The sequence below is a fragment of the Lissotriton vulgaris genome, chromosome 3_1 (genome assembly GCF_964263255.1).
Source record: "Lissotriton vulgaris chromosome 3_1, aLisVul1.2, whole genome shotgun sequence".
Taxonomy (NCBI): domain Eukaryota; kingdom Metazoa; phylum Chordata; class Amphibia; order Caudata; family Salamandridae; genus Lissotriton; species Lissotriton vulgaris.
Genome location: NC_141689.1, coordinates 1,253,854,086 through 1,253,878,457, shown reverse-complemented (window position 1 = coordinate 1,253,878,457; position 24,372 = coordinate 1,253,854,086). Strand labels below are relative to the sequence as shown.

General features: G+C 39.7%; 1 protein-coding gene across 8 annotated transcripts in view; it reads left to right on the top strand.

The window, feature by feature from the left end:
* The window catches only part of RUFY3 (RUN and FYVE domain containing 3), a 420,608-nt gene that overhangs the window by 375,021 nt on the left and 21,215 nt on the right, over window positions 1-24,372 (top strand). For 6 of the 8 annotated variants that reach the window (XM_086961767.1, XM_086961769.1, XM_086961773.1 and 3 more), the window contains 5 exons: window positions 191-288; window positions 5,199-5,318; window positions 10,534-10,666; window positions 18,872-18,942; window positions 21,379-21,406. In XM_086961767.1, the coding sequence (XP_086817893.1) occupies window positions 191-288; window positions 5,199-5,318; window positions 10,534-10,666; window positions 18,872-18,942; window positions 21,379-21,406 (450 nt within the window). Of the gene's footprint in view, window positions 1-190; window positions 289-5,178; window positions 5,319-10,533; window positions 10,667-18,871; window positions 18,943-21,378; window positions 21,407-24,372 lie in introns of all 8 variants that reach the window. The other 2 variants (XR_015309343.1, XM_086961772.1) reach the window with 2 other exon arrangements.

The window sequence follows — 24,372 nt, the reverse complement described above, 5'->3', positions numbered from 1 at the left end:
TTCAGGCGCTATATCATCTCATAAATATCAAATGACTTATTTGCAAGACAGAAGTGTCGACCCATGGGAATGACATATGTTCTGAACATTTTGTCAAAGTGTAAATTCTGCTGTTTTCTTCTGCATAGATAGATGTTTGAAATATATTTTTATTTAGTACATTACTGAAATGTATAATTTCCCTTTTCAGAGTTCAGACTTGGCAGCAAAGCAGAAAAGTGAATTAAGCAGCCGCTTGGAAGAGAAAACAAATCAGATGGCGGCTACCATTAAACAATTGGAACAAAGGTAACACTGAAGACCGCTTCTGTCAGGATACAGTGTACTATGAGAAGCGACACAATTTCTTATGTAGCATGACGGTTACTCGAGGCTTTTATAGTTGTATTGTCGTAGATGTGAAGAAATGGGTGTCAGTCAGATGACCGGTGTCTGCATAATTTCCTTGTAGTAACTGCTTATTTAAAAAATATTCTACCTAAATTCATGCCTCCTTGGTTATGATCTGCGAGCTAGCAGCTGCCAAAATCACAGTGTGGGCAGGACAAAATATCTGTGGGTGGGGTTGTTCCGTAAGAAGTGTGATAGACAAACTGCAGTGAGTGCCTTTGGGGAAGGAAACACCCTAATAAGTGTGTTTGGGTGGGAATAAAGACCTTCAGCAACTTGTATGTTGTGCAAGGGAATGCCTTGAAATAAAGGCTTGGTTTTCAGACATTTTCTCTTTTCTCGTTATGCATTAGTGCAAGCTAAATAAACCTCAATGAGTAATGGGGATAGTCTGTGATATGCATCAATTTGCTCATTGTAAATGGTGCATTAAAGTAATAACCCATTTGCATTCCATCCCTTGATATCCCCCTGCCTGTTACTGTGTAGCGCACTGTTGCCTTCTACTAACTGAATATCTCTGGGAAAGTCACCAAAACCAACTAGGTTAGTTGGTTAGCCTTAGATCGAACCATGTTTTATTCTTAATTTAGGACATTTTTATAAATGTGTGGATTTTTCAAAATGTATGTGTGCCACTGAAAAGGTTTTTATCATTGAGTGAATAACTCTTACAAATCAAAAATATCAGAACGTGCTGTTTCGTGAAGGGTTAATTAAGAGGAAATGTTATCAAACCTGTATATAATTTAATAAAATTGATTAGTTATTGAAGAGCTCCAGTAAAGGGTAACTGAGGAGCTCTTGATGCGCACTTGAAGTTGCATGCCTTTAATATCTGCCTCCGCCTGTCTATTTTGTGATCTCTGCACTAATTTTGTTATTTCTATAGTAACTGTTTTTAACTGGTTTTCTTCTCTTGCAATGTTTTTTTCTTATCATTTTTATCCCTTTGCTCACATCTTCTTTCAACCCCTTGTATGTTTGAATAGTGAAAAGGACTTGGTGAAACAGGCAAAAAATTTAAACAGTGCAGCAAACAAACTCATACAGAAACATCAGTAGACGTTCTGCAACCGGTCCCCTCACAACTGACATTATAACTTGATTATTGTGGCTTGGAAATGGTGGCGGGGGAGGGCTGGAAAGGGGCCAAGGGCCTCACCCTATTGAGAGCGGAAACCAGCGATCTCGGAAAATGTTTACCTGCATTCTGAACTGCTGATTATTTTTTAATATTTGGTTTTGCCAGATAGACTTACTTAAAACATATTTGAAAATAAGGCTAGTTAGTATACAGGGAACATACGTCCCAGTAGACTTGGTGGTGATTACATCCAGTAAGATCAGACAGCAGTGCAACTTTGCTGCTGTCAAGTTCAACAGACGTCCTTCCTGCCTTGCTTTAGTAATGCCTCTTTGCCTCACCCTGTTGGAGTATGCCTCTTCTTACATCTGGAACATCTTTTACATGGCCTGACAACCCCAGTCCCTAGAAGACTTTATTAGAAAATCTGAGGTGCAATCCTTGATTTCGCTGAAATATGATTTCTTTTCAGCATTTTGAGCATTTGGAAGAAGTTGAGGAAAGAAAAGCACACAGGCGATCAACCACATTACCAGATTAAGTTCTTCTCCTACTTCGAAATTGAATTACTGATTATTGCTCTTCATTGAAAGTCCCTGGGTATTGCGATACATGGTTTGTCGGGAGGAAATAGAGAAGCGACATGAATGTACTTTATTGAGTTTAAGTGATGAGGCCCCATTGAGAAGCTGACTAAATGCTTACCTGCACATGCTTTGATGACAGTGAGAGAAACAAATAACTCTTTAGACAAATGTGTGGGAATAATCAATATATAAATGTGGTGCTAGAATAGAAGGTTTTATGACCGTAAAGCACACCAAAGGACAGTCATTGTTTAATGCAAACAGTCTGTATGTGCAAACAGATGTATATCAACAACATTCACCAGCCGAGTGTTTTTAAATCACATCCATAGCCCGACCATGGTTTTGAGCTTGGATACTCTCCTTCGCAAGCTTTTGTCCATTTAGGTTGGTAGTAACTGCGACTGTTGACCCAAGTGGAACTAAGCAGACCTAAGCATCTCAAGGAGGTGCATCCAGGCTCAATCATGGTCAGGCCAGGGGCTCCGATACCTGTTTTCCATCCTCTCCTCACTTAAAAATACTGGTGCTGGTGCTTCCAATCAATCACGTATATATTGATGATAAAAAAAATGATACACACATAATTGTTAATGGTGACAGTGTTTGCAATAAACCATTATTCCTTTGTTAAATGCAGATTTGTCATGCATCTTGTGTGTCTGTTATCAAATAATATTTTCAGAATAATCTACTGAGCACCAGAGATTTACTTTTGCTTTGCAAGTTACTCGCTCTTTGGTTGTGTAGAACAGGATAGTTTATACTGTTTGTGTATGGGTGATTTAAAAATATTACCTAGCTAGTTGTAATATTTGCTGGTCTAGCTGCAGATGAAAGCAAACATGTAATAAGATAATTTATTATATTTTGAGATATTCTCATATTTTTATTTCTTTGATTGGGCAGCGGGCAAACAAGGTTTTTTCTGACACTCCCAAATTATTGATTGCATTTTGGAAAGCAAAGCATCACTGTTCTCTTTTAGCCTCCAGAATATTCAATTCATGCTGCCTTTTTCACAGGCGGTTTGCATTTTCTGCAGAATGGCAGCCATTGATAAGGTGAATTTGATATGTCTACCAAAAAAAAATCATAGGTCCTAATCTCCGTATAAATTTGAAAAACGTTGACAACATTTTGTTGTTGTGGAAGTACTGGGCCTTGTATTTGTGCTGAAAGAGGAGGGATAGAGTTTGACTGTACATGCGCAATTTATCAAACAATGAAATGGCATCAAGATTTGTAAAGTGCAGTTCGTCCTTAGGATACGGCTCATGATCCTTAATAGTGCATTTTTGATGGAACATCCACCGGTTCACATTCCCTCCTTTCCTGGTTATTGGGCTTGTAGATGTTAAGCCCCCCATGGACGTGGGTCATTATTCGAAACATTTTAATTAAGGTTCTTGTCTTAATTTGATAAATCATAATCATAATATATACTTTTTCACTAAGATGTAGATACAGCCTTGTAATAAGTAGAAGGTTCTACAATGACTAGTAAGTGAAAAATAAACACAAATGGATGATGGGACAACCCCCCTGAGACACCTCAGCATTCTCAAGTGCCACTCATGAAAACGTTTTATTTTGGTTTAAGATGTTTTGGATGGCTCCAACATGCCACCTCATGGTTGCTTCAGAGCATTTTAAAAATAGAGCAACTGCTTTGATCAAGAGATGTGAATATCCGAGGCAAGCTCAGTCTGCCACCACAGTGTCAAAATGCTGCGTTTTACTGTGTAGAGTTTAGAGTTTCTTTTCACTTCCAAAGGTATTTAAAGTGGAAAAGAAAGTACAGTATTGGGACCTACATCTGAGTACTTATAACCGAGGACTTTTATTACTGTGTTCTATTTGGGGCTTCAATTCGCCGAGGTGTTTTCCTTGTCTAGCGGCCGTTTCTAAAGCTTTTAGTTCAGTGCTGAGATCTATGCAGAAGATAGTGAAATCACAGGTTGAGATTTCCGGTTCTTGGGTTGTGAAACTTTAAATTGATGTGTCCCTATTTTCCTTCTGTTACCATTTGTGTGACGTCTCCACTTTGGAATTCAAAATTTATGGTTATGAGTCTTCGTTGGTCCTTGATCAGGGGATCCCTTCAAAAGTCATTTGCAGACTTTCAGGCTTGAGGAAGACTTCAGTATGTTTTTCCACTTCTATAATGACTTTAGATGTGCCCTCGTCCTCTAAATCCTCCAAACAGACCCTGATACCCCAGTTGGAAGAATGTTTTGGACAGTTGCGTGTTTCGATGTGTGCTTCTTTGGACTGATTGACAGCAGGGCGATCCTCCTTGCATCATCCACTTATGTTCTTTTAAGAGCCCATTCACAATGGAAGCACTAATGAGCGCTGGATGTGAGGTGTCACAACTGCATAGATTACTTAGACATCTGGTATTGGCTTGACCCCTCATCTCCTTTCTTTTTCTCGCGGTTTTTGTTGTACGTTTGATGAAACCTAGGCAGACATGTGCCCCATGTTGTTAGTTTCATTTGTTTTTGCTATCATTAGAAACCATACATAAAACTAGAAATCAACCCTGCTTTCTTCAGAAATGTTGTGGTGTGAAATTAAAACAACTTGCGGACCAATTAATTTTGTTTGTTTTATGTACTGTTTTATTGAGGAGCATAAAATGCCTAGGTGTAAATGCCTGTGTGCACTTTGTCAGATGCACCTTTTGTGAAAGAGGCGAAGAAATGCACCAAACCCAAATACTAGTACTGATATCCTGTGTTGCAATTTCCAGTTACATGTGTAAAGATTAGATGTAACTTGTATTAAAATCGGATTTGACCTAAAAAAGCTAAAAATGTGTATGTGATATGTTCAGCTAGATTTTCAAATCTATCACTATTTGGCCTTGACCCCTTAAACAAAGCTAAAAAAAAAAAAATTTAAAAAGACATTTTGTTTTCTGCCTGCTTCACCACTTTTTTTTGTGCGGAACATTTTTTTTACCTTTATTTCCTTCAAACTTTCCTTCTTGTTTTTTCCCATGCTTTACTTGCTCTTCCCCTCTACGCCATTTCATTTGGGTTATTATTTTTTGTTGTTTAAAACTCGTTTTTCCTCCCCACCATGGCTTTTGTTTTTTATCACAAGTTCATGTGGCTCAAATCCAGATTGCGACAGGCAGAGCGAGATCGCCAGTCAGCAGAGGACGCTAACAGGCTCTTCAAGCAGGAGTTTGGGGACAAGATCGACAGCCTGCAGCTACACGTGGAACAGCTCGTGAAACAGCGGTGAAGACATTGTTTTGTTGACTACTTCTAGTGATAGATATGCTACTCTGTGAAACAACTCGATAAAGCTTCATGGATGAGAAGGCTGGCTGCGGTAAAAACTTAAGGGTGAAACAGATGGGACCGTATAAGAGTTTGTATCTTAAATGCATGTTCCTCCCTTCAAAGCATGATTTTTAGTGCAGTTTGAATAGGACCGGGTTTTCTATCTTTTATAGTACAATGCATGATTGCGAGTAACCCTAGGCTTTGTTATTCTTAAGCACTTTTAGGTAGCTTAACAGTGATTAGCAGCACTCCAGAAACAATGCATATAAAAATAAAGTGGATGATTTCCCTTTTTTTTAAAAATGGCAAGCTTCGAAGAACAGTAGCGGGCCTGCAAGTTTATTTGGACAATTGCACAACATTGACACATCAGGTGATGAGGCTGATACAACTGGGGCATATTGCATAGCAATGGCATCTACCTAGTGAATGTGTACTGTTGTTTTGATGCAAAAATTGTGCCTTGTGTATTTCGGGACCAGCTCTTCACTGAATGTTACCACTAGCTGATTATTGTCGTTCTCCTCCTTTAGTGCTCCATCTTTGAGGATGCATAGACCTGTTCCAGCAGCTCAGAGAGTAGCAGATCGGCACAGCTTCATGCGTGTCAATTGTAATTTGTAAATTATATTTATATAGTGCTAACTAGCGCTTATTACCCCATACGAGGTGTTGAAGCACTTTGAGGTGAGTCGCACCCTACTCTGGAACCCAAGATTAGAGTTAAATTGTTAGTGGATTAGTAATATGTGCTTTCTTTTATATTATGGATTATTTGTGGTAAGTTTAAGTTTGTGCTCTCAAGTTCTCCTGTGCTTAGTAGTGGTTTGAGTATGGATAAATAATGGAAGTGAGTTGGTAAAGGGAGTTTGTGAGTAGTGAACATGTGAGCTTGTCACAACTGGATGAAAAGGAGGGGGAGTTTTTAGGATGTTGGACACAATGAATGGGCAGTGGGAAAAGGAATTTTTTTAAATAAACTTCAAGTAGGAACTGTTCATGGTGAAGCTATGACCCTTTAAAGCAAATAAATATCAAAAGAGAATTTACGTCATTGGACTTAGTGTATGGAGTACTGCCATAAGGTCTCTTGGCACTCACTAGAAGTGTGAGTAGTGGCACGCAAAGAGGGAGTTAGCATTGTTGAAAGGAATCTTCTCACACATGCCATCCCTTTGCAAACGCTTCACTTTTTGAAATGTGTTCCTGCACCATATATAGACCACCAAATGCACAGCTCGGACACCAAGTATACCCATCAGAGTCCCCATGTCACCAGCTTCACGTTTAGCTACTGTATCCGGTTTATAAACGTCTCAGTACATCACACCACCTTATGCATGCACTTCATTATGGTACATTTTTTACATATCAGTCATGTGTGCAAATGAATCTTAACATTTCTTATGCTTTTTGCAATGGCTGCTCCTAAAACAATGGAGTTTAAAAATTACCACTGTGTATCCTGCCTCTGCATGTGAAACCTGAGAAATAGGGATAAATACGTCCATCACTTCAGAAAGGATCTGTATTGCTTGAACATATTTTCATCAGCATGTCACAGTTTCTGGCACATGGTAGATAATGCTGTGCAGGCTTTCCTTTCTGCTGCACTTCGACTTTTATATTTATTCCTCTCCTTCCCTCGTTAGAATCTGGCAGTGTATTTGTATTAATGTTTGAACAACCAGTGATGTCAGACCCTGTCGACTACATCACACTTCCAAACCAAAAGAAAAAAAGGGTCATCTGGATTTGTTGCGAGTTAGCTCGCTTCGTGCAATTAATAGGTCCACTGTGCTAACTTTACTTCGTGTGTTTATCATTGAATGTACAAATCCGACTTTCCCACTGAAAATTATCATACCCACAGCTTTCTACTGTATTTTGATAGCCTTCGGCTGAGTAACCTTGCACACACGTGTCTTTAAAAATAGCACTGCTAGGGAACACTGGATTGGCTCACAGATTTAAAAATTGATGCCAAAGCAACATATCTGCCTTGTGAAACACTATTTTAAAAGTCGTATGCATCTATTAACTTACGCTTTAAAATGCAAACTTCTTTGCTACTTCAAAGCCTGAAGAAGAGGTTCAGAACCATAGGAGCACGTAGGGGCACTAGTATTACAACTTCCTAAGTGATGAGGCCAAAAGTGAATGACAGCCTCTGACTGAGTCTAAAGGAGAAGCCTTCGTCAGACTGACCATTTCCCACAGCATGGTCTCTTATAAAGTAGCAGGTAGGCCATGCTTTTGATTGCTTCTAATCTCACACCACAAGAGGTTGTCTGGACTCGGACATTTGCAAGGGTGGGAAGGGAGCAAAGTAACTCTACCTGGTCTCGGATATGCCGGCAAATGTGAGAATAGGGCACTCAGTGCAGCAGAATCTATCTGTTTGGCAGAGCTTATGTGACTCTTCAGGTCCTACTTCCTAACCTGGGCTGGCTTTTATAGGAAATCTTTAAAAAAAGTAATCAGAGACATGGAGTTACTTAGCTGCTAATAATGAGGAGTTTGGGAGAGGAGTGGGCCTAACGGCTAGGGCGGTCGACCTCGAATCTGGGGAACTGGATTCGATTTTCTGGAATGACGCTGAACATCCTGTGATTCTGGGCAAATCATGTAATCTCCCTGTGCCTAACAAAGATTAATGTGGCCTCATGTAATGCAACTGGTGCTATGTAAAGCGCTCTGATACCCAATTTGGGTCAAGTTTGCGGTATAATAAAACTCTGTAAAAAAATTTTTAAAAATTATGTGGCTAAAATAATTTCCACAATTTTCTTAACTGTAAACTCGGTATGCTCTAGCAATATTTCATCCTTCATCTCTGCGTACCCTCTATAATCACAGAGATGTTACAGTAAGTGAAAAATATGTATATGGTACCAGATCTCTTATTTTGTTAGCGGTTTTACTGCTAACGTTTTGTGGGTCGATGATGGACAGTTTGTCTCCTATTGAGATTTACTGCAGGCATAATACAGACCGACTTGGTATGTTTAGCTTTTCTGGCACTCCCCTCTGCACCCCAAGGTTTGAAGTGATGTGTTGGATAAATGCATTAATCTGCAAGATTCATTCAAGGTGATGCAAGAGGTAGTAGTTCATGCACTTGTATGAATGTTGTGTTTGTGTATACAGACAGGAGAACTGGACGAAATGACTTAATGGAAGTCCACGGAAAACACCCCTACTCTCAGTGACAAACCAAAGCGTCCTCGTTCTTTTTTGCCGAAAATATTCACTGGTAGATTCTTCCTGACTTGAATTTCATCTTTACAAACAATTGAATAAACAAACTGCCTCTTTTGCTCTTTACGTGATTATTTTAGATTGCAAAACGTAAAACAAAAGTTGTCTCAAGAAGATCAATCAATAAGATTCATTGTACATTGATGGCACAGCAATTGTTTTATGGAAAGCTTGGAAGCAAACACATAAACGGGTCACTTGCATCAAATACCTTAAGTCTTGAGATACTCTATATTGTTAAATAATTCATTTGTTTTTCTCTGTAAAGTTAAAAACAGAGATTTTAAAGAACAGTAACCAGTGAAAGAAAAGAAGTACCCAAGTTAAGATTTTTGATTGTCTGTTTTAGACAAGTAAATGTCTTTGTCTGAAAATTCAGATAACGTTGGTTTCCAATATGACACCAATTCCAAGATGTTTAATAGATCGTTGGACAATATATTTTCTTCAGCTCTTTTATTAGTCCCCCAGATATTCATCTGGTTCTGTGGTTGGAATAATAGGGCTTCATGTCGCCTTTCCTTGTATAGTTAGTTTTCAGGCACCACATGTAGGTGATATTTAGAAGTCCTGCTCCCTGGAAGAGAGGTGTGATGCTTTTTGACCTCTTGCGCCCACTTTGATTTGCAGATCTCTTTAGGGCAGAGACCATGGTGGGATAATTTAGGGGTAATAGAGAAGAATGTTTACATAACTGTTTATATTTGTAGAAAATGTACTGTTACAAGAGGGATGGCAACCCTTTTTCAAGATCGATCTTACTTATTTGCAAAAAAAGGACAAAGTCTGTCTCTCAATTAGCTTTTCTTGGTGTTTAGTGGATCGAAGGACCTTGGTTTTCATGATGCAGTGCACATTACCTCCGTATACACATACCTTAATATGGGGGGGGGAACAAGATGCTGGTTGCATATAATGAGGTAGGGCCTAAAATTGTATTGTCAAAGAGAGCTTAGGTTATTAAACCAGTAGATTATCACTGTAGTGTAATAACAGAATCCTGCGTCAAGGAAGGAATGCCTAGCTTTTATTGTGTATGCATGCTCCTTAAGAGGTTTTGTGAAAGAAACGTGCAGTGTCTTCTTCAGGAATTGTTGTTTGACTAGACCAGCCAGGGAATGAGGTCCTTCCACAGAACACGGTCCAGACAGAGTGTTTGTGGGTTATGGGAGTACCAGGTGGAATTAATCTGTTCAATTCTTCCTTCAGTAAGCGGTTAGTCATCCAGGTTCTGGATTTGTTTATCAGCTCTTCATTCCCCAACACTCCAAATTTAATGACTCATACAAAGGACTACAAGCATGGCTTCTCAAAAATCCTTTGCAGTTAGATTATAAACAAATCCTCAACGTGTTTGACTAACGTGTTCTGATTGGCCACTTTCTGCCTGATCTAAGAAACTTGTAGCCATTGCTTGTAGCAGACATCAGGCAGTCCTAAGAGAGTCATAAGCTTCTGCCTCTCATGAAGGGAGAATCTACTGTTCATTAGGAGCAGTGACTTTGCTGGCAGTTCACCAATTAAGAAACGGAATTCCGGTAGAATGGGATTTCATTTATTTCCTATATGAACATTGGCTAATAGAATAGCACAATTAAATATTTTCTTTTTTTCTCCTGGTCTCTGAATTTCTTTCTTTTTTCCTCATTTGCACCTATCCTGATGCAATCACAGCCATAGTACAGATTTGGTGTTATGCAACAGGCAAGCCAGATACAGATTTCCATGTGGATTTATAACTTGATATATGTGGCTGATCGTTATACACAATTGACCACAGCCACCCAATCCCTGGCTGCCTTGTAGTGTCCAACTATTGTGACATTTCAGATAGACTGAGGCTATGCTGTCTACTGGTTGGGCAGGAAGATGTGGTTCTTAGTTTTGTTAATACTCTTCTCTGCAGATCTCATCTTGAGCTTGAATTAAAGCGGGAGAAGGAGAAGCGGTCACCTGGTCCCAACAACATCCAATCGAGAAGAACCTCACCAGCTCAAAGTAGAGGTTTCCCGCAACCCCACAAGAATGAACCCAAAAGTGTGAGGACTTTTCAGCGCATTTGCTTTGCTCTAGTTTGTGTGCACTATTCTAGTTTATTACATACAGATTGAAGATAAATGTGTTTGGCTTTTCTCCTTCCAGTAAAGGAGTCTAAGCCCAATTCTCAGCCATTTTAGTACACAGAAGTGTTACCTTGGTACATAAACAACTGGAATAGCGAACATAAATGCCATATTTTGGTATTCACTATTGATAATTATCAGTTATAATGGTGGAAATGTAATTTTCACAGCGGCTTTTCCTAAAAAGTAAGTTCAGGGTTGGAGGATGGGAACGTGTATGTTTCCACTGAAGGTGTCTGGCAATTACATGTAATGTGAACGCCTACAAGTTATATCTTTGTAGGTGTTAACCAACATTTTTAAGTGAGTTTCCACAGTATGTACATATCTAAAATTATCCCCCCCCCCCCAAAAAAAAATGTCCAGTTGTGAAAATGAGGTGAAGTTCTCCCAAACATACCCATTGATTCAGGGGAATGCAGTCATAGAATTTGTCACAGGGTAAATGTTTGCCTTGTGGGGGAGAGAGGGACCTCAACAGGTGGTGTATAATATGCATCATTAAGTATGGTGGAGAAGTGAGTCTGAAAATCTACGACTGTCACAAGTTTACAGTAATACATGAAGATGGAATTTTTGTGACTCAACTTAAATGCGATAAACCAGAGTAAGTCTACAAATGTCAGCTACTCTTGCCATAGGCACCCTTTCCCACCTATTCTAAAACGAGGATAAGATATCTTAATTATATTGTGGTACAAATTTTGAAATTACAAATGCAGCAGTCTGACTCAGAGTGAATGAACCTTGTTGGAAGGGCCCAACAGTAAAGCATGTAGGAGTAACTTGGAAAATATACACATTTTCTTTTCAGTCCTACATGATGCACATTGCTGGATATGTTGTGAGCATTCTGCAATAAAAAGTTAATTACAAGACGTAGCTTAAGTGTATAGTAAATTTCTTTTTCTGTAAAGCACAGATCTGATCCTTGAATGATACCTAAACACTTGACAACAACATTGAGGTGGAATTTTAAAACATTATCACTATAAAAGGGTTTAAAATTAACTTCAATAACTTCCCGCTTTCTTGGTAACAGCAAAGCATCTTTCTTGTATTTCTTGTATTTCTAATATTTATCTTTTTTCAATTGATGGAGACTTTTAATTCTGAGCACTTGAAAGGAAGCTGGGGCGTAGTCTAAATTATTTCCCTATTTTGGCGAGTCCCACCAAGCAGGTCTCCTTTGCATTAAAGCCAGACCATAAGGCTAGTGTAGGGTTCTGTCAGAGGTCCAGTTCTGAGGTTTCAACAGAATCTGTATGAAGCTGAGATACAAGCAATTTAGGGGTGTATACATCTAAATAATTTTTTTCTCACCAAGTCAGTAAATATTGGCTACTTTAATTTTGTGGCAACTTGAATTTTGTGACATTCTCTTTCTGAGTTTTTTACCCAGAAAGAACCCAAGCACCAGATGTTTGGCAGATATTCACTCTGGTCGTCTTACGATCCTAAATTCTAAGGGCCTGATTGATCCTGTCCACCGAAATATAAATCCCAATGGATATAATGGGATTTATATTTTGGGGGACGAGATATCGGTCACCGTTGTGACGGAGTAACCCGTCCACCAAGATCTAAATCAGGCCCTGACTTAGGATACCATCATGCTTTTCCTAAAAAGGTATAAACAATTGCAGATGAGGATAAACACCCATCTCTAGCACTTTCCCAAAAACTTTTTTATTGGTTTTAACGGACTTTCAGTAAAAAACAAAGAGCACTAGGTTTATATCCATAGTTGCGCAGCAATCACCAGAAAGTGCACTCTAACAATTGAAAGGATTAAAACATAAAATGAAATTCACATTTAGTCTACATTTCTAAATATTGCAGAACATATCCAGGAACTGTGGATGGAAGGTAATCTGGAGGGTGGAGCAAATCTTGTGACAGTTCCCACTACATGTCCACATCCTCACTTACTTTGGCATGAGTTCTAATTTTGAGAATATGCACTGCCTCTACTACAGTTTTTTTTCCGACATTCCTTTACACCTCATATTCACCTGCGGGCCAGCTACTTGTAGCCAATGTACAGCAGTTCTCTTGTGAGCAAGTAAAAGGCAAAGAACAGCAAACTTGTATCCGGTTTTCATTTTAGGTAGCTTTGAATTCAGACTAAGAACACATAGCTTAATATATTCAATAAGATTTGCAGAATATGAACCGCAGTGTATGAACCACTGCTCACTATACATCAATCTGGCAACAAGACATCCCCATGTGTCTGTACTTACTCCCATCTATCTGACATCTCAATCAGGCTTTCATACTCCGAGGATACATTTTGTGATACCCACTTGGTGTGATAAATTATTTAAATGAATTTGTAATGAATCAGTTAAACATGAAATTTCTGTTGAATACTTCTAACTCCATATTCCTCGGTTCTAGAATATCCCCAGGCACCAGAATGGATCTAGGAGTTTTAAACAGCTTTTCTCCCTCATGCCAGTAGGAGGTGTTGTGCAGCTCCGCGCTGACTTTATTCTGCTCCGGAAGAGACAAATTGAGCCACATATAAACACTACCTTGGTGTGCAGATTTAATTTCCTTTGTTTCTGTGCCTTCAGACATATAGATCCAGAGCTCGGCTTCCTTTTTTTCCTTCATTAGTTGACAAGAGTTTTTCACACAAAAAATTCTCAAAGGAGTGTGCAAGGGAACCATGGCCCTTCCAAAGACTACAGGGTTTCAACCTTGCATAGTCTGTCACAAACAGATGTCTGTGTCACACCACCCCCACAAGGTGTGTATTTGATGTTTGAGTTTGGGGCCGACTCCCAATCTAGCCAGGATTGTGTCCACATGTACCCAAAGGAGATCCAGGATGAAGAAGCAAAGCGGTTAATAGCGAAACACCGGAGAAAACTTGCAAATCCTGGTCGAAGTCCAGAGAGCAGACTCGTTTTGGCGACATGTCATCATCAAAGTCTTTTCGCAATCCTAAATTGAAGTCAAAGAGGAAACACAAGAAAGCCAAGCATAAATCATCCCCATCCCACCACTCTTTGTATCTAAAGAAGGTGCAAGGATGTTGTCATGCCACTCTGTCTTGCTCCCTTTCCACAGAGGAGCTGATTCTGTAGCCGATACTGATGCACCCTGAATTTCTCAGACCATCCATGACCTTGCTGTAAATTGAGGTCTTTAGGGAGGCCATGCTGTGCATCTTTGCCACTCTTCTGGTTCTTTCCGACTTGCCTTCGGGCACCAAGGATCTGCAGCAGCCTCCTGTCTGGTTACCACCGGTGGATCAGTCCTATGTGCCGACTTGGGTTCTGCACCGACCTCTGTGCTGACTTCCATTCTGGCACCAAGATTTGGACCAGTTCGTTTGACTGGAGTCTTTTTTTAGTGGAGTCCAACTCTGAAGCAAACTCACCCTGACCTTTATCAAGGCCTCTCCCCAAACCTATTTTGGCACCCCTGGTCCCCATTCAGTGTGACTAAGATAGAACATTGCTTTAACTTCGTAGGCTGTGGTGCTCCATATATATCCTACCACCCAGTTGCTTCCCCCTCCAGCTAAGCTAGAAGAGAGCACATCCTTTCCTATTGTGATTCGGCATTCAACTGAGGTCCTTCACTTCAAGCTCCCCTCTGCGGAAGTCAAAACTAATACACTGACAGAGATACTTAAGCCTGGGCAAACTTCTTTAAAACCTCTTCTACTCTTTAATAAAACCCTCAAACAGACTGTTGGGTACAGACTGGCATAAATGTCAGATGTAACATCCTACTGCGAAGAGTCTGTTGTCCAGGTTTTCACCTGCACGTGAACCAATGTGTATTTCTGACATCTTCACTGGACAGAAAATCTAGGAGGAATGAGTCATTCAGAAAACAGGTGTTCTGGTTGGCCAGCATTGCCTTGAGGTTGATCAGCACTATCTATCTGATAGACATCTAACCACAGATGCCTTATCTTAGAATCCTCCTCAGGCGCCACACTTGATCTCGATTTTTTCTCATAAGTACATCTGCGCATCGGTAGAGGGCATTGAGCGACTCCGCAGTGACGTCCTCTCCCAGATATGACGTAATCGGAGTCCATTTAAGTCCTCCCCAGATACTCTGACGTTAGTTCTTTCTTTTCCGCGCTAACACACAGATTTTCACTGGCGTTTTTTCCACACATTTTCGGCCTACTTGCTGTTTTTTCATCGACAGAGCAGTGTGCCTTTTTCTTGAAGCTTTGCGAGTCCTGTGGATTACAAATGTCCGCCATGGCGCCTCACTTAGTTTGCATGTGGTGTCTGGGTGAGCAACCACCAGTATACCGGGTGCACAGCGTGAATAAATGTATTAAAGTTACTCAATGTGTTATAACTCAACACCAAAATGAATCATCCAAAATAAACCACAATGAATGTCTCATACTTTAAACGTTGTTCTTATAATGCATCTGTATTGTTCACACAAATAAAATGAATACTTTGCATAAACAAAACATAGATTTGCATGTAACTGAAATATTGTGCAAGCTCATGAACATTCAACGAAAAATAAACATTTCTCCAATAATCCTGGAAAATACAGGTATGCCCAATGCATTTCGGGATTACTCAATCCCTTCTTCAGGGGCCACTATAGAAAAAATGATACAAACAATAATGAAAATCCAAACCATGTATATGACATTGTACATCAAGTGTATCAAAAAATGTATTTCTCTTATTCAAGAGTGGAACAGACATCCTCCTATGCATGCTTCCCAAAGCAATATCAGAAAAGAAAAGTGACTTCACGGGCACCAGCTTGTGTATAAGCGTGAGAACACTGACAATCCTTTGGCCTGTTCTTTTTTTCTTTGTTCGATTATCTTTTTCCAATCTAAGAACATGAATTTGATGTTTTATTTAAAAGACACATATTTGCACATTCCAATACATCCCGCTCGTCGCAAATATCTCAGATTTGTGGAAGTGGGCAGCATTACCAGTTCAGAGTGCTTCCATTCGGAGTCACCACTGCTCCCAGAGTGTGTACCAAATGCCTGGCAGTAATCGCTGCTCACCTGAGAAGACAACACATTCATGTCTTCCCGTACTTAGGCGACTGGCTCATCAAAGCCAGCACTTACATAAGTGTCTCCAGCACACTCACATAACACTACAGTAACTGCACCAACTGGGGTTTACAGTCCATGTATAAAAGTCTAATCTCCAACCTTCCAACACACAAACCTATCTAGGAGCCACTTTAGATACTCTAAAAGCTCTGGTTTTTCCCAGTGCAGCCTGAATTCGCAATATTCAGCCTCTAGCAGCTCCGTTTCAACCCACCTACTCACTACCAGCTTGAGTGTCTATGCAACTGCTGGGAAGGATGACGTCTTGCATCATGATTGTCCCCCATGCAAGGCGTCATATGCGTCTCCCTCCAGGAATGCTTAGCAAGTTAGTGGAACCAGTTGCAGTCTCATTTGACCGATCTAGTGTTGGTAAACGGCCGCATTCTTCTCCTTCTGCATGGTGGAACCCACAAAATGTATCAAAAGGTTGGCCCTTCATAGACCCTGTTCCACAGACAGTACTAACAGCAGATGAGTCACTCACTGGTTGGGGAGCTCATTTAAGAATCACACAATTCAAGGCTTGTGGAGTCAAAACCAAAAGGCTATCCACATAAATCATCTAGAGCTGCTAGTGGTGCTAGAGCTTTCAAATTCACCTTCTAGACAAAGCTGTCCTAGGCCGCCCGACAACATGACAGCTATGTACTATATACAAAAACAGGGAGACACACACACACTCCAACTGTCACACCTAGCTCAAGACATTTGGAATTGGCCATACACCACAAAATGTATCTCATAGCAGAACACCTTCCAGGAGTAAACAATCAAATTTCCGACCTTCTGAGCAGACGGAGACAGCAAATCTACGAGTGGGAACTTCACCCTCAAGATCTCCTCCCATACTTTCAAAGTTAGGGTTTTCCTTAAATAGATCTTATTGCCACGCACGAAAATGCAAAATGCCCAAGCTTTGCATCTAGGTATCAACACCTGCTCTCCAAAGGCAATGCACCATGGATGAACTGGTCAGGGATATTTGCGTACGCTTTTCCATCTCTCTCGCTCATTCCATCAGTATTTCGGAAACTCAGGCCAACATCCCTCACACTAATCCTAATAGCTCCCACATGAGTCCGTCAACCTTGGTTCACGACCCTGTTGGAGTTATCAATAGTTCCACATCAAAGCTACATCTCACATGCAGTCTCCTCACACAGAGCAATGGAGAAATCAGGCACCCAGATGCCAAGATACTCAACTTAGCGACCTGGCTCCTGAAGTCATAGAGTTTGGATATCTCAATCTTCACCCAGACTGTATGAACATTATCAAAGCTTGTTATGCAGCTAAATAGAACAATTTTGTATCTATTGCAATAATATCAATTTTTTAGATTTTTCCATACAAAATATCATCTGTTATTTATTACATTTGCAGCGGTCAGAATTAGCTTACACATCCATCTGCTTACATCTTGCTTCAATAGCCGCGTACCTCCAAAACAGACAGCACTTGTCTCTGGTTAGAGCACCAGTTATCAAAGCATTTATGGAAGGACTAAAAAGAGTTATACCACCAAGACTTCCACCTACCCCAGTATGGAATCTTAACATAGTCCTTGCACGATTAATGGGTCCAGCTTTTGAACCAATGCATAAAGTGAATTGCAATTTCTCTCAGGGAAAATTGCTTTCCTCATTGCAATTAACTGCACTGAGGAGAGTGGGTGAGCTACAGGCACTAACTATGAAGAACCTTTTTTCCAGCTTAACAAAGACAGTGGTCCTTCGTACCAACCCTAAATTTCTACCCAATGTAGTTAGTATCTGCCTTTCACATCAATCAATCGGTTGAGTTACCTGTATTCTTTCCTCAACCAGATTCCTTGGCAGGCTCTATATGTTAGAAGAGCTTTGTTACATTACATGGAAAGAACAAAACCATTTTGTAAGGCAAAACAACTTTTTGTTGCTTTTGCGCCACCTCCCAAAGGCAATCCTATATCCAAATCCGGTATTGCTAGATGGATTGTTAAATGTATTCAAATATGTTATACGAAAGCAAAGAGAACTTTAACAATTCCCCCTAGAGCGCATCCCACTTGCAAAATAGGAGCCGGTATGGCTTTCTTAGGAAACATTCCCATAGTTGACATTTGTAAAGCTGCAACATGGTCTACACCACACGCATTCACCTAACACTATTGTGTAGATGTGTTAGTAAGGCTGCAGGCTAATGTAGGCCAAGCAGTACTTAGAACACACTTTCAGACAACTGCAACTGCTACAGGTTAGCCACCACTTTGGGAGAATACTGCTGTATAGTCTATGCAAGCATGTGATCTACAGCTGACATGCCTCGAACGGAAAATGTTACTTAGCCAGTAAGCATCTGTTCTTGGCATGTACAGCTGTAGATTCACATGCGCCCACCTGCCTCCCCGGGTACATATATGGTCATCTCTATTCTACCGATACTATCGCCATTCTCACCCTCTGCGAGAAAACAATCTAACAATGGAGTAGATGCCTATGCGCACTGTCACTGAAAGTAGGAGTCACCTACCTCGTGACTAGAAATACTTCTTCGAAGAAAACCAACTTGTGAACATCCGGACCCAACACTAGATGGCAGGAGTATGCAAAGCATGTGAATCTACAGCTCTACGTGCCAAAAACAGATGCTTACTGGGAAAGTAACTTTATCCTTCTATATTCTATGCTTTAGTAAGGCTGGGTCTGAATATAAAATGTTAATTACATTTTTCGGGATTTATACATTTTGCTCAATTATTATTAACCTGCAAAATAAAGCTCATTGGTTCTTCACGTTAATGTCACTGCTAATTGCTTGTATGTCATAGGAAATACGGTTATTTACCCCTTGGTAAATAGTACATTTTAAAAGTTTAGTCCCTTTCATTGCATATGTTTTTGTAGTAGCTGACAACTCTGGTAAAAATGAAAATTCAAAGTATGGTAATTTCTACTTCTAATTTGCTTACAAAGTTGAATGTGTGGCTTGTTTTTGAAAAGTGGACTGTATTAATGGTGGACTTCTTAAATAATGCTGTAATTTTCTTTTATTAGGAAAGGCAATGCAAACAAGAAGAAATGGTTCGAGAAGAAGTGGATCAAAAAAACAACTTTCATGTAAACAAGTATGGTTTGAAACTGGTTTTGTTCATTCCCCTTAACACTCAATACATGCCACAATGTGTAGATAGAGACAGAATGACTTGACTTGTCAAGGACATCATAAGTGCAATCCAAACCGCTGTTGTGAGGTAGACTCCAAGCCTTTACCACTGTGTGTCACTGATCATCTAATTGCACCTTCTAAGCAGGCAACACCACCTTTATTTAAAAAGAAAACGTGTCCCTACGTTTTATGTATGGTCAGGAAAATGTGCAGAGTGAATATTTTATTTATGCCGTTTTCTGTGACATTAACATAGCCCTCTGGCATTATAGTAGAAATATGAATGTTTAGCTTAAGCAAATAAACAAGTCAGAACATAAGTTAATTTAGAAGTAATATCCAGTTTCAGAACAGAATAAAAGTAGCTTACAAACCTAGGTGAATAAAGACAACATTAAAATCACTCTCGGGTAGGAGCCAACCCCAGTAACGCATGGGGGCCTGAGAGGTTGGCAATGAAGCAGCTGATTGAAGTATGTCGCCAACCACCTATGAGGAATCTGCATTATGTACATTAAGGCATGCTGTCCTTTAAAGATATAGAAAACCAGAGACGTGTCTCTGTACCGCAAGCATGTGTGGTGTTGAGCACCCAAATACCCCGATCGGAGGGAATACCTCACACCGTATAGGCAAAGAAGAACCTCAGTTGTTTTCTCATGCACTTGTGTTGATGTACTAAAGCTCTGCGATATGTGTATCTAGGCTTATGTTCTGAAAGCCTGCAAACAATGTATATTCTAGCATAGATGTATGAATGCAACATTTTTCTGTGCATTTTACAAACCGCATCTGTGTTTGCACTGTAGAAACTTAGTTTTCAAAAATATTTAAAGCCAACAAATGAAATCCAAGAAAAACAAACTGGATACATAATAACATCTTGTTATACACCAGTGACTTGGCAGGTATGGATTGTACCCTAGTAAGCTGCAAAGACAGCTGAATGAATATTGCAGTTTAAATAATTTAAGGTTCAACATTTCCAAAATGCGCATACTACACTTGGAAGTAAAAAATCTAAGTAGAAATGTGATAGTATTTCCTTAAAAATTAACATCTCCTTACATACTTGAGTGTTGTTTTTAATGAAACATTTGTATTTTAAGAAAATGGGTAGTCCGTGTTTAGGGTTAGGATGTCAGTGACGAAGGGCTTGTGCAGTTGCAAGAGGAACTTTGTCTCTTTCTTCATAAGGCCTAGGTTAAGGGCATACTAAGCGAAGGAGGCCCACATTATTAGACATCACCCTTATGAGCTAGTCGTGGACACCCCCGCCCCTAAATTTGAAATTATTTGAAGGAAAATGTTTAAGGTGTGCCCTGAGCAGGTCTGCCGCTGTCTGAGTAGAGGTCCTATGGTCACATCCAAGGCTGGATACTGCCTTAAAGACATGTGCATAGGAGTGTCTGAACTACTGATAAGAGTAAAGAAATACATTTAGTAGATTTTTTTTGTGTGAAAATGTGGGCTTTGGTATGTCTCAGATAAGGTTGTGAGAGATCAGCTGCTTGTATAAAAAGAAGACCCTGAGGGAAAAAGAGACGGTATTTGAATCAGATATGGATTTTTATTAAAAAATTAGAACTCACTCTTTACAGTAGTCATTGGGGGCTGTTAATTATCTATCGAGTGTGCCCAGCCAACTTTGAATAGAAACCTATTGTCTGGTCCAGTCAATTTTATGATATATTGATTATTAGCAGTGAGCAGAGGCCTCTAATGAGAAATGTATGGTCTGAATAGCTTATGAATCAATTCACATTCGCTTGTTTTGCCGTGCTTTTTCTCCTGAGAGGAAGAGATGCTTAAAGCCTGCATTAAAAACAGTTTAGTACAGACCCCAAAGTCTTTGCAATTTTATGTTTCTTGGTACTGGAAAATGTGGCAATTTACTCCATTGTACGAGTCTCTTAATGAAAAAGAAATAGTTTAAAGCATATTAATAATTTTGATTTATTTATGATGAAATTGTAATTGTGAATTAAGTGTAAAACGTACTGAAGATATAAATGTAATGCGTTAATACTAATCCCCAGACCTGGCTGGACGCAGAAGATTTAATAAACTTCAATTTGCAATAGAAAAGATTTAGGAAGGCAGAGGACATGTAGGCTCCTGTTAGGAACATAAATGAGGTTAAATAAAGCAGGTCCTAAGAAAAGCTTTAGACACCTGCATGCTGTGATGTAAAGTTGATAAGTTTGAGATCTGTTATTATGAGCATATGTGTATTTTAGCCTGTTTGTACATCTTGAGCTTGAATGCAATACAAAACAAGAAACTCTTTGATTCTTGTTTAATATAGCATTCAGAAAATATGGACCTTGTAAGCACTCTTTAAGGCAACAATGTTTGGGATATCTTGCAGTAAAGTGTCGATTTTTCCTTGTAGGGTGTCATCCAGTATGCAAGAGGAACAGGTCAGTGTCACAACCAGTTTCTTTTATTATGTTCGGCATTGTGCAGTTCGGTGTTTTTGCTTTTATGCTTTCATCTGGAACAAGTTGAACACACACATTGTACTGGCTCCATAGCATTGTGTTACTTGTAGCCCATGTTCTGAGGCTAATACAGAGCTTCTGTTCCCAGGTGAGTGCTGTGTATCCTTGCTGACCATGTCTTGCACATGAGCATTCTGGCATTTGCGCTTCACGAAGCTTCTGAATGGGCCCACTTTGTGGCCTTTTTAAGAGCGATGGCATGGAGTACATTACCAGTGGTAATGAAGAAACAAAGTGGAGTATTTGGGAAGATTCAATATTTTGCACTGGCAGGTAAATCCACATCACTTTTTAATGAAAACATCTGTTGGCAGGATGCCATTTGGCATTCACCAGCCGCACCCGGTGACAATCCTCCTGTTCACTTAACATCACCAGAAAGTTTGACAACCAAATAAATTATTCATTCGTTCATGACCTATCCCAGCTGAGGCAGAGTTATGGGGAAATAAATCTCCACCTACACGGCTTCTACACCACTCATGGGCTTTGACATTCCTCTCCTTGAGCAATGAAATAAATAATATGAATGCTGTAGTAATGATTAAATATGTCTTATAGCATGGATTAGTGGGCACAAGTTTGTTCGACTAAATCCATAAGTTAAGAGGGCCCCTGTTCAACACTTAATACTTTTTTCAGTCAGCAGGTATCATTTGGCTTCAAGTTTGGTTCCTTTATAAAATCAAAAGATCGTAAAGAACCAACCATTGTGTTTTCCAGCCACCCATGAGAGGTCTCCATTGACATATGGTAGTTCTGCAGGCTTTTGAACCATACTGTTGTCCAAAATTCAAATGTTCAGCATCTTTATTTTTTGTTTTTACCCTATTTCTTTACGTTCTTCAGTCACAAACACTTGTGCTGAAAGAATATATGAACCAGTCATTGAAAATGTGTAAACAATATAGGGGGGGTGTGGAATGCACTCCTATTCGTACTGTCTTAACTTCGGTTAGTCTCAATGTACTCCTTTTGCGTGCAGCTTAGTTATGGTGTCCTGCCCAAAGGACACTAAGTAGTTTGGCAACATTAAGAAATGGGACGTATGGAACCCAATGCATTTCGGGCATTTATTGCCCTTCTTCGGGGGTCACTGCCAGACAACGTTTAAAAACCGCCCATTCTCTTCTTTTCTCCCAAACAAAATTGTTTGGGAGAAAAGAAGAGAATGGCCCGAAATGCATTGGGTTCCAGTTAATAAAACACTGCTTTTTACGAAACTATTGCATCAATCATGTTCTTTCAAGAGGCCCGAAGTGGCACAGGCAGAACATTAGAAACCTGGAAAAAAGGAATATGAAGCCATGTGGGGACGATATTTCAAGAGTTAAAACAAAAAGATGGGAAAAAAGATGAAGGAAACAAGTTAAAGTGGTTAAAAATGGATTAAGCTGAGCCAAGGTGGCCCATTGCGCTGTGCGTTTGGTTTGGGGCGGAGAATACGTCCCATTTCTTAATGTTGCCAGTCATTGAAAATGCCACCTTGGCTGTGATAGGAGCATAGTGAGGACACTGGTACGACTGCATTTTCTTCCCAGTCACTTCGTGATGTGGTATATGGAACTGTTAGTCACATGTCAAAAGTACCTACACTAGTCAGGTTGGTGAATTCTAGCAGTAGGTCATGTGCTCATGAAGAGCAGTCTTCATTAAGCAGCTGGTTTGGGTTTGTAGGCTGGGAGCTCAGCATTCAGTCTTCCGAGTGATGACTGAATAATAGATCAGGCGATGCCTCAGGGATTTTGTTTTAATTGATATCTTTACATGCTGTGATGGTGGATAGTGGTGTACAATTTGATAGCCAAGCTATCCATTCTGTGCTATTCTTTTTTTTGCATGTTTAGAGAGCCAGGGCATGATGCATCAATTTTGAAAAATAATTTTGTGCTCATCGGACTTGAATAGGTTGGTGGTAAATAGTAGTTTAACTGATCCCCCTTTTAATTACACGGACGTTAGATTGTTTGTGTGTGTGTGTGTATGCAGAGGTATGGCAATACTTTCATTTGTATCCTAAGTTTTCTAGCTTAACCTGACAATTTTTAGCTGAGGTCCAAAAATATTAACCAGAACTGTGGTTGGATATTGGATTCATTATTTGACTGGTGGAGGGTGTGGATGAAAGAAAAAATCATTCTAAGACCATTTCACAGAGCGCCAATTTCATATGCAGAATTAATTCATTGATTTTAGATGGTCATGCTCTATTTTTATGAGATTCACCTTTGGTTATATGGTCTAACGATAACGTCATGTCCGGCTGTGGCACTTGGATATAAAGTCAATTTTCATCACAGTATTGTAATTGCCTGATATGCTTGCACAATCAGTAGCTTCTCCGTAGAGACATGGATGATCACTGGAGATAGAATGGTGCATAGTTTATGCTGCATACAATGTGAAGTAGGCCTCCATCTGGACAAACTGGTATCTATAACACAGGTTGGTTGTGTAGCATCATGGGATAGTGTGACAGTCTATTACGTTGTTCTGAATTTCGATAAGTGTAAAAAAGGCTTTAAAAATTGTTGATGAAGAAAATAAAAATTTTAAAAAGGTGAGTGTTCATAAGAGGAATTATATACTTTGAAGACAACCTGATCAAGGACGGAGCCTTAGAAGCATTCTAAGTAAGGGTGCATATAGTATTTGCATAGCACAAGGTTACTAAATAAGAATAAAGTGATAGGCTGAATGTGACAGAAGCAAGTGATGAGCAGTTAAGACTAGGATACTATGGGTAGGTTGAAGTATAAGGAGATAAATGGTGGAGGTTGTTGTGCAAGGGGTAACAGTGGATTAGTGGTTATAATGGCTCTTCATGGTATGCAGTTGGTGGAAGCCAAATTGGAGGTGGTTAATTCAAGTCTCAAAATATGGTG